Source organism: Branchiostoma lanceolatum, chromosome 3 (genome assembly GCF_035083965.1).
Source record: "Branchiostoma lanceolatum isolate klBraLanc5 chromosome 3, klBraLanc5.hap2, whole genome shotgun sequence".
NCBI lineage: Eukaryota > Metazoa > Chordata > Leptocardii > Amphioxiformes > Branchiostomatidae > Branchiostoma > Branchiostoma lanceolatum.
In genome coordinates, this window is record NC_089724.1 from 12,194,939 (window position 1) to 12,206,156 (window position 11,218).

Sequence of the window (11,218 nt, forward strand, 5' to 3'; positions counted from 1 at the left end):
GATGTTGACGAGTTGACCAATCAGCGGGCAGCTCTGGGGTCATGACCTGCGAACTGGGTCTTGGGTAGTTTACAAGATGGCCGACCGTTTGTAAATATTTGCAGCTGGTGCAGAAAATAGCATAATAAACTAAAATCTAGGTCCTGGTGTGGTAGTCCTGTACTTTTGAAGAGCTCTGTGCTGTTTTTGATCAGTGTTGGAAACGATCAGGTAGGCCTATGTTCATGCGTCGAGAAGTGTGGTGTGCGAAACGCGTAGTCATTCCAAGGGTCATTCACACCATAATAATTCCTTGTTCACGCACATCTGTTATGGTTTTTATCAAGGAACTTTGAAAAGCACTAATGAATGGTTACTGTCTCTGTTAGATTTTGCATTGCATTTATATTGAACCAGAGACCAAGGGCCAGGCATTTTGGGAATCAAACAAAGGTATTTCCACTTATGAAGTTAAAATATCTTTATTTTCTATTCATTTAGAGGGACACAAGATGACTGCAAAGAATACAACTGTCCTGCTGCAGCGTCTGCGTGCTGCAATGAAGAACAACCAATACGTCTGTGAGAAGCTGAACGCCTACATCATACCGTCAGGAGATGCACACCATGTATGGGAAATTCACAACCTGAAAAAATATATTATACTGTCAAGGAGGTTATTTTAACCTCCTTGATAGTCAATGTCCTGAGAAATAGACATTGAGATTATTATCATGTTACAGTCATCATCAATGGCTGTTATATTACAGTTTTTTTTCTACAAAAATTGAATAAGAGGGAGCACACACAGGCGAGGGAGCAAATTCTATGTATTTATGGAAGAATCAGTCGCTGAGTGAAGGCTGTATGCTGGATATTAAGCTAAAATATAATTATTCACACGTTCGATTATTTGCCGACGATTGCTTGATTTATCGAACTATCAGCACGCCTTCTGACGCACAAGGTCTACAGTCTGATCTTGATGCACTAACAGATTGGCAAAATCGTTGGCTTATGTCGTTCAATCCCTCTAAATGCCACATCCTCCATATCACCCGTAAAAAGCACCCCATCCTAACTCAGTACTCCCTAAGTGGAGAAGCCCTCACCGGTGTCAAGTCCCACCCCTATCTTGGAGTACAACTGTCCGATGATCTGCGGTGGGACACCCATATCAACTACGCCACTAGCAAAGCCGGCAGGGTACTAGGGGTCATTCGGCGCAATTTGACCCATTGTCCATCTAGGGTCAAGGCCACTTGTTACAAAGCGCTGGTGCGGCCCCACTTGGAATATAGTGCCACCGTCTGGGACCCGTACACCACCAAAGGGATACAGGCGGTGGAGGCCGTCCAGCGCAGGGCCGCCCGAGTGACTCTGAATGACTACCGGCAGACTAGCAGCGTGACACAAATGCTCAATGACCTGCAGTGGACCCTTCTCTCTGAAAGGAGGAGGAACGCCCGTCTCACCTTTTTCTATAAGCTAGTTAATAACCACATTAATATTAATACAGATAGTCTACTGAAACCAGCTCAGGGACGCACCCGGGGAAGCCACACGCTCAAATTCCAACCACTTTACGCCCGAACAGACTCATTTAAATATTCTTTTTTCCCTCGCACCATACCCGAGTGGAACGCCCTGCCTGGCGCGGTTGTTACGGCTCCCACCGTTGAGTCTTTCCGCGCCAGGCTGGAGGCCTGCCCGCCTTAGCCTGGGACCTCCTCCCCCCCCTACTTTGCCCCTCGCGGGGTTATCTGGGGGTATATTAAGTTGAAGTTGAAAATCTGAATTCAACAAGGGGGAACTGGGCTGAAACAAGAGGGTGCAGCGCCCCTCTTTCCTGATTTAGATAAACCCCTGAATTATTATTAAACTTCCTTTTCATGCATCATGGATTCTATCAATTTGATTTTGGAAAGATTTTTACTGTTAACTGAACTTGAGAGTTAAAACATACACAGTTTTTATACTGCCAACTTGTTGCAATTTGACAATTTCAGTAACCAGCAGCGTCATATTTGCACTGTTGCCTTCAGTAATCCTCAAATATTAGCATTTGATTATTCAGTATTGGGGTGTTGTATTATCAGAAGTAATAGATTTTTAATTTTTACTGAAATTATTTGATAGAAAGGGTCTGATAATGATCATAATACTGGTCACAGTATTTGATGAAGATCTTTCCTTCCCTTGCAGAGTGAGTATATTGCTCCCTGTGACATGAGGCGGGCATTTATCTCAGGTTTCACCGGATCAGCAGGAACAGCTATTGTCACAGAGATTCATGCAGCCATGTGGACCGATGGAAGGTAACCTATAGTATCATCTGATACAACTATATATATATACTAGTAGGTATAGGTGCTTTAGTGCAGCAGATTTGTACTGGGACACTAGATACAGGAGAGATAGATTGCTCCATATTTTGTGCACTAGGTATATCATCTGATGTACAGTACGGTACTTGAAATGTTATATTGTGTTTGTTTTTTATTGCCTAATTGAAATGCACTAAAAATTAAGAATAACAACAACAACAACAAAAATATATTCATTGGGTTTCTTTTCTCTAGACCCCTCACTGTCTGTATATTGTGTATTTCTGGGTTGTTAATGCTACTTGATATATTATTTTTCACTGTGACAGATCAATAAGATAATCTTTAATCGTCATTCACTCCAGCAGTTATATGGGTGGTCTCATGGTTAGCAACACTGCTTTAGGACCAGAGGGTTAGGAATGGACATCTCAGCTTATGTTACAACTTGCAATGATACTGTTTGTATATGCAGGTATTTCCTTCAGGCTGACCAGCAGATGGACCGGAACTGGACCCTAATGAAAATGGGTAAGAGGGATTTTTCTTGAGCTCTGACAGGATTGTATCTACAGGTACATGCAGGTGTTTCCATGTGTATTGCCTTGAATTTCTCACAGCCAACATATTTAATGATTAATGATTAAATACATGATGTATAAAAATCGTGCATCTGTCTTGCTGTAGGAATGTCTAAAACACTTTCTCAAGAAGACTGGCTTGTAAAGGTATGTAGAATAACTTTCTGTCCCTCTACTAGTAATGTAGACTGACACATATACTTTGTAAACTAAGAAAGTAATAGTAATTAACATTTTCCTAGTCCAGATTGATAGGTTGATATAAAGATTCGAATACAGTTGCAAGAAGTGTTATTGTATACATTTATTTTCTGTTTTAGGTTCTCCCTGAAGGTGCAAGAGTTGGAGTGGACCCATTCCTCATGTCCATAGGTGGGTACATTGAGATTTATTATTGTTGGAATATTGTAGGCCATGTTTGCAAAGGAGGAACCTTATTGTGTGCCACATTTCTGTGAATCTGCTTCTATATTTTTTTTGCTGGTGTTAAAACTTTCTTTTTTGTTCGCAGAAGAATGGAAAAGATTGTCCAGCAAACTCGAATCATCTGGACACAAACTGGTTGCAGCTGACCAGAACCTGATTGATCTGGTCTGGGATGACCGACCTGAACCGCCCTCCAATCCCCTAATGGTGTTGAGTACAAAGTACACAGGTACGTATGTCAGTGGAAAATTATCACTACCACCTATTACTGTGTCATCAGAAGTTATGTTGTACTCATTGGGCAGGCAGCCCTTCCAATGTGATATTAAGCCAGAGGTTCCAGGTTTGACGAGAGCCACACAAGCATGATAAAGAACCCACCACCCTTATCGATAAGAGTAGGGGTCTGCATTAGCGTGAGTGGATCAAACCTAATAGTCCAGTCTTAAAAAGCTTGTACTTGTTATACAAAACTAGTATGTCATGCCTTGAGATGGTTTAACAGTTATGCAAAACAAGCAAAGCAACAAACTAGAAATAGGTAAACTGTATGTATGATATGTCAGACTCTCTGTTTTGCTGAGAATAGTGTGAGGTATGTTATGTTCCTTCCTGGCAGAGACTGGGGGTAGTCTGTATTGTTGTTAGCCTTTCCAGACTGTTGTTCTTGTACTGATGACCAGGTTGTCCATGGCAAGACAAAGTCCGCCAGGCTCGGGACCAGATGAAGGAAAAGGGAGCTGCTGTCCTGGTGGTCACTGCTCTGGATGAGGTGGCATGTGAGTTCATCTACTACATGTACATTGTGCTTAGTGTGCTAACTCAGAGTCAGTAAGAACATACAGTATATGCAAGTTTGATTTCACAGTGGAATTGTTCTAAGTCTGCAGATGCTGATGTTTGCTTGGTAAGTGGCTAAAACCATCATACAGAGATGAGCATGTATTTCTGAGGCTACCTTGTAACAGTTATTTGTGATTGTCACTCCCTTCTTTTGTTCCAGGGCTTTTTAACCTGAGAGGCTCAGACATTGACTTCAATCCAGTCTTCTTCTCTTATGCTGTGATTGGGAAGGAGTATGTCAAGTAAGCTTGTCGCATTGATCAGATCCTCTGTTTTTGGAATAAGGTTTTATTTACACCTTAAGCAGGCTTAACTGTATTTGAAACCCACTCTACTTGTTGGTGTCCAACTCCAATTTGGAGTCATTCAGAGAGAACATTAAAGGTTGTCAGTCCTGTGTTTGATAAAAAAGGGCCACAACTCCAGCAGCTTAAATAGCTCACAGCACTTCAGAAAAGCATTTGGGATATGTTTTTGTGTGACTTAATCCTAAACCCAGCAGACCCAATAACTTGGAGTAGAGAAACATTCTGTTACACCCATCTACATGTTGTGTTGTTCAGAATCTGTAATGTCCCTACTCCAGGCTCTTTATTGATGAGTCCAAGTTAGACAACGCTGTCCGAGCCCACCTGATGTTGGATGCAGACAAGAACACAGAGGACTACATGAAGGTGGAGATCCACCCATATGATGACATCATAGCTCAGCTGAAAGGTGAAGAATCTGAAAGCCTCTTAATGAGAAACTGTTGTATTTTGCATAAATAAGCACTTGTTTGCCCTATTTACCAAGGATAGCAAGTAAGGTTGAAAAAGAATCTGAGATCTATGATAAAGGAAGATGCTTAGATCTATCCTGACTACCCCGTGTTGCTGTATCTAGTGGCATGTCAGGAGGTGGGTAAGGAGAAGATATGGCTGAGTGACCGAGGGAGTGCTGCACTGTGCAATGTAGTTCCTGACGTGAGTATTCCTGAAGAATTACCACCACTTGTGGACGCTTGTCTTCAGTTATACCAACTGGGGTCACTTCAGCAGGTTATCTGCTATGCAGTGTATGTAAGGAGAATCACATATACTCTCAGTTAATTGATGCTACAGGAAGATGGCTCAAGTTCTTTTGGCAAATACAAACTTGTTACCATCATCTGCCTTCTGTCTTGAAGCTGTTGTCATTGGTATGAAGTACATATGATTAGGAGTGTGAAACACAAGGTGATCCAAACCTTTATAAGTGTTTAGAAAAGGACCTGATACACGTATTTGTCTGTATTGTTGTCATCGTTTCTTAAGGTTGACAGCACATACTAGTTTAAGTTCCTTTGCAAAAGAAGTATCTTTATCATGGGTACAGAGGAAGAAATTTTTTATCTTGCAGAATATGAGACTAACCCAGCAGTCTCCTCTATGTCTGAACAAAGCCAAGAAGAACGACACAGAAATCAAGTGTATGAGGAGAGCCCATGTGAGTTCTGAAACTGTTATCTCTTTGTTTTACCTGTTACACAAATTTGCTTCATACGATCCTCCAATTGACTGATCCTATTGCCCTGTTAAACTTGGTCAAAATATACAAATGCAAAATAACTAGGTAGAAATGCAAAGATTTGACTGAAGTAAAGGTGCTCACGTATTTGTTGAACTGCTCACTTTGATGGGTAGCTGGGATATTTGTAGTTGAAATGATGAATGGGATTCTGCAACTATGGCATCATGTTAATCACAGACATGTGTTTTCTCTGTTATTCCTAATAAATCATACATTTGAGGAAAAAATGTTGCTTTTTTAAAAACTGAACAGTCAATTTACTGTATTTGCTGTTCATTTTGTAGAATTGTTGACAAAATGTTTTCAAGTTCCTGGTTTCAAAGCTCCTTTTCACAACGTAACATGATCAGGAAATTATTACCCATCACAATCATGAAGAATCAATACAGTATTCATATTCTCACAATGTTTTCTTCTCCATTCTGTAGGTGAAAGATGCTGTCGCCTTATGTGAATATTTTGCTTGGCTGGAAAAAGAGGTTTGTATTAATTTTATAAACAGCAGTGGACACTCTCATTGCTTGGTGGGCTTATTCATTCCAGAAATGTAACATGATGTTGTCAATTTGTAGGCGAGAAAAGTCCATTTTGGCCTATGGCAGAGCTTGAGTGCTCAACTCCTTAAATGACATACAGTAGTCTAGAGAAGTATCATGGCTGATCACATAACTGATCTCTTCCCCAGGTTCCTAAGGGTGAGCTGAATGAGGTGACAGCAGCAGACAGACTGGAGCAGTTCAGGAGGTCAGTTATATCCCCACTGCAGCGCAGCATGATCATTTCTCTAGTTCAGTCATTCGTAAAGTATAATCATCACAAAACACCATTTTGAAACCATTGAGTAGTACTTGAGTCTATTTCTACCCATCTATATCTTTTATTTGACTTGAACAGTTTGGTATCATAAGGTGCTTAGCTGGAGATACCTGGTAACGTTACATAACATTAGATAATTTTTGCGAAATGGAAAGAGCTGCACCTAAGAAGTCATTTGTAACTTTGGCCTGTAGATCTGAATAGCTCAGTACAAAATGACTAACACTGTCAAACTAAACCTGTCCAGTAAGTTTGACTGGCACAGGTAATAAACTGTTGGAAAAGTGAAATGATTCCTGGTTTAATGTGCATCTTATATTTTCACTTTTCTTGCAGAGAACAGGAGGACTTTGTCAGCCTTAGTTTTGACACTATCTCAGGAGTCGGGTCCAATGGTGCTGTTATCCACTACAGGTAATCTTTATTGTAACACTACCACTACATGTACTTATGCACTGAGAGGGGCAAATTGTCTTTTGTCTATTATTTGACTGGATTATAGATACCCCCAATGTGTCAAAGTTGTGTTTTAACAACCCCTGTCCTGCGGGATCCATATATATATAGATGGGTTGCATATTATGGCATACTTTAGTTCATGTGATCATGTACAGCCACTTTACACTTTATCAACATCTAATGCTTCTCCAACACAGGCCCTCAAAGGAAACAGCCAAAACCCTGACGACCCAGGAGCTGTATCTGTGTGACTCTGGTGCTCAGTACAGGTAAGGGGTAGTACAGTAGCAGGGACTCAGACATTAGTGTCCTGTTAAGTATTAAACTGCCAGCATACTGTGTTTAAACTGTGACAGGTGTTAAACCAGATTTGTAAGAGGTGTCACTGTCGGCCTACTGGTTTTGCATCAGGTGTTAAACTGTCATTGTAGTTGGTCTTCTTTCCTCTTCAACTGATTGCTGAGAAGTATGATGAATTACTATTTTGACTATGCATTGAATATCTTACTGAAAATCATTGGGGCTGAAACATAAGGGCACATTGAAGCCCAGAATGTCAACACAAGTAGGTACACAAGTAAATACACTAGATTGCCAATGGTCACAGGTGTCTGACAAGCAAGTTTACCATCTTAATGATATCTTATTACTACACAGAGATGGTACTACAGATGTCACAAGGACTGTGCACTTTGGGACTCCATCTAAACATGAAAAGGTTGGTCATGGTGGTTTCTATCCAAGACTTCTGTTTTACTGAGCAGAAGCATCTGTTATTGACTGTAAAGTTTAGCCAGTAGAAGTTTGATGCACTTTCAGAGTTACCTGTTGTGATTGCAAATGTACTGAGACAAGGAGAAAATTAACTATAAGCTGTGTGTCCTTCTGTTCTACAGGAGTGTTTCACCAGGGTACTGAAGGGTCACATTGGTCTCTCTAGTGCAGTTTTCCCCAATGGGATCAAAGGTGAAGACTGGAAGTTACATATCAGGTTATCATATTATGATAACAGTCATTAGGCTATCTTTAATGAAGTAGCAAAGTTTGGGAATAGAAACTATGTTCATTTTGATGTTTTGTTTTTAAGTACAAATATACTGTAAATTGCTTTGGTAAAGTTATCTATTTCCTGCATTAAAGAGGTCTTCACCAAGCCTGGACAAAATATGGTATATTTATCAAAAAAGTAATTGAATGCTAACATATCATTTACTAGGCTGTCATACTTGTGGTTAGATATGTAGGGTTAAAAAATACAGCTGCTGTTACGTGCCTGTGAAGTTGTTGTGTCTGTATCATGCGGTGCTGTCTCCAGCTTTAATTTAATTTGTCATTATTTGGGAGCCCATGTTGACAATTTTCAATTCTAAATCTGTCATTATAAGCTTTCAAAAATGCTGTTTAATCAATTTTTATGTCATAAAGTTCAAATATTTGGAAGGGACGGGTGACAATTTTTTCCGTTTCAACAGGCAAATTTCGATCCTGGAGACTGATTCCATGATACAATGATACAGATGCATGTAATGTTAAAGCAATAGATGTTGTGTGTGTGTGACCAGGACACCAGTTGGACACCCTTGCCCGGCAGCACCTGTGGGATGTAGGGCTGGAGTATCTCCATGGCACGGGGCACGGCGTGGGTGCCTTCCTCAACGTGCACGAAGGTACAGCCGGTCTGGTCTGGTCTGCATCCAGACATTGGCATTGTCTCTTTTTGCTGCAAACTGATCCTGTTACGAATTCTCCAGTCAATGCATGAAGCCATCACAACTCTCTCTCTCTCTCACTCCAATTTAACATCTCTTATTCCCCATCACATGGGGGTTGGACGTGCTTGCACATGAATGGGGGAGCCCATGGACTCCTCATCAAGTGCAATTCTTTTTTGTAGCAAGAGTTTTACGGCTGGATGCCCTTCCTAATGCCAACCCAAACTCTTTGTAGATATTCAGGTTTAAGTCAGTGCAAGTTGTGCTTCGCTTTTTATTACCTAAATCATATCCTACATTGTACATGTTCATAAGTAAAGTGATTCTGTTGACTGGCATATAATTGTGCCAACACAAGGAGCATATCATATTTATCTATTTCACCCATAGGGCCCTGTGGCATCAGTGCCAGGTTGTCCCTTACAGAGTCCACATTGGAGGCAGGCATGATTGTCACTGATGGTAAGTTGTGGGTTTTATTTGGGTCTTTCCTTTGTTTTTCTTCAATTGTCAATGAGCCTTCAGCTGATGGACAGAGACACCAAAAAACAGGAGGAATCTTAGGAGGCAGTGATGGGTGGATACATTTGTGACAAATATGTCCACAGCAAAACCTGTCCCAGCAACCAGCATTGGGGACCTTGAAATACATGTGTTTATATTACACATGTATACAGTTCTACTGATACAACTGTCATTGTTTTCCACACCAGAGCCAGGCTATTATGAGGACGGGGCCTTTGGCATCAGGATAGAGAACGTTGTCCTTGTCAAGGCAACTGAAACAAAGGTACTGTTTGCATAGTGGGACATCTCTGTGGTTACAGTGGTTCCTTAGAGTTTTTCTATTTGAAAATTTACAATATTTTCAAAGAGCATTTATAGATGTTATTATAATGTATGTCCTAGGCATCATTGTCTTTTCCCATGCTTGTGTTTTATAAGATATTGTACAGTGTACGCAGTTCAGCTGTGATGTACAACACATCAATAAACTATTCATTCATTCTGTGCGACTGTTCCTTGATATGGAATGAGAGATATCTGTAATCTGTTACTTCATTCCCTGTTGCAGTTCAACTTCAAGAACAAAGGTTTCTTGACCTTTGAACCCCTCACCCTGGCTCCCATCCAAACTAAACTGCTGGAACCCAGCATGCTGACAGAGAAGGAGGTACGTGGAAACATCTATGAACTGTAGATTCTTTTTGTTATAAACTGCAATATTTTGTTTTATAAATGCTGGTTCTGTCTAGTTCTGTAACAATCTGTCACATGGTAGACAGTTTCAGTAAATAGAAACAATCCAGTGGGGACCATAAGATTCGTCTTTACCCTTTGCCAACGAAAAGTGCAAGCCATTCTAGTATCAAACCAAGGCATAGCAGACCTAGCTTACATTAAGTCCTTCTGTGCTTACGGGCACATTGGGCAGCAAGTGGCTACCTGTTCCTGTCGGCCGCCGGGGCCTTAGCTTCTTTCCAGGGGATGCTGGCTCTTTTCAGAGACCGACAAACACCTCTAATTGTAGTAGAAACAGATTGATGACGTCAAAATTAATTCAGTTATTTCCTCTACAACACAGGTGAGCTGGTTGGATGACTACCACACCACTTGCAGAGAGGTTGTTGGGAAGGAGCTGGAGTTGCAGGGCAGGCCAGAGGCACTGCAGTGGCTATTAAGAAACACACAAACTCTGGGCTAATAGACCAGTCCCATAGCCCTAACCATCTCTGCCAAAACGTAGAAATGGAAATATTTGATGGGCATGCAGCCAATTGGTTGAACCACTATTCACCAAGCTATCATAGGTTGAAATACTAATTGTGGTGGACAGACAGGATTGGTCAATTAGACGGCCACCTGGCAGAATTTTACTGAAGTGCAAGTCATGGAGGATTTATTGTACCAGTAGCTCAGATTTCCAGTTTTAGCTTGTGCCACAACAATGCACATAATTTTTTACGAGTAGCTAAGCATAGTGATATACAGGATTATTAGTTCTGTTAATAGGCCAACTTATAATACAGTGCTAAACTTTCTTTCAACACTAAGGTATTCACAGATCATATTGTCAACGACCAGTCACCTTCTTCAGGATCAATAGTGACCAATTACTTCTGAACGTAAACTTGCGAGAGTTACAGACACGTGACTTCATTGACACGTCTTTACAAATACATTGTATGTGACGTCAGCAATTGGTCAAATGTGCCAGGAAGTTTATAACGCCCACTGTCTCTGTTAAGTGATGGCTGGAGTGCCATGATGTGCAAGGCCAGCTTAGTTGATGGAAGATGATTATGCTTGAATATAGCAGAGAACATTGCTTTGAAGACTTGCGGGTTTTATACAGGTTTAGTGGTTGTTACAAAGTTTGCCTAGACTCCAATTAAAAATTGTTTCATGTGTGTTATACAGAGGTCAACTGTTTTCTGCTTTCCCACCCAGGTTTGTAGCATATACCCCCAGGATAATTTTCGAGGACCTATGCAGGACTAGTGTGGCACAGTCCTTTCCTTTG

General features: G+C 40.9%; 1 protein-coding gene across 2 annotated transcripts; it reads left to right on the forward strand.

The window, feature by feature from the left end:
- Positions 1-64: 64 nt before the first annotated feature.
- On the forward strand, positions 65-11,110 carry LOC136430310 (xaa-Pro aminopeptidase 1-like). 2 transcript variants are annotated; one of them, XM_066420800.1, is made up of 23 exons: positions 65-210; positions 481-608; positions 2,185-2,297; positions 2,782-2,837; positions 2,994-3,034; positions 3,208-3,259; positions 3,399-3,542; positions 3,997-4,092; positions 4,317-4,398; positions 4,743-4,873; positions 5,042-5,121; positions 5,537-5,623; positions 6,136-6,186; positions 6,393-6,451; positions 6,860-6,937; positions 7,180-7,251; positions 7,640-7,700; positions 7,879-7,948; positions 8,545-8,649; positions 9,085-9,156; positions 9,408-9,484; positions 9,770-9,868; positions 10,280-11,110. In XM_066420800.1, exons 2-23 carry the CDS (start codon positions 492-494, stop codon positions 10,397-10,399), a joined length of 1,863 nt encoding a protein of 620 aa, XP_066276897.1. In that variant the 5' UTR covers positions 65-210; positions 481-491; the 3' UTR covers positions 10,400-11,110. The 2 variants fall into 2 exon arrangements, with proteins under 2 accessions (XP_066276897.1, XP_066276898.1); XM_066420801.1 differs by having other exon boundaries at positions 3,402-3,542.
- The last annotated feature ends 108 nt before the right edge of the window (positions 11,111-11,218 follow it).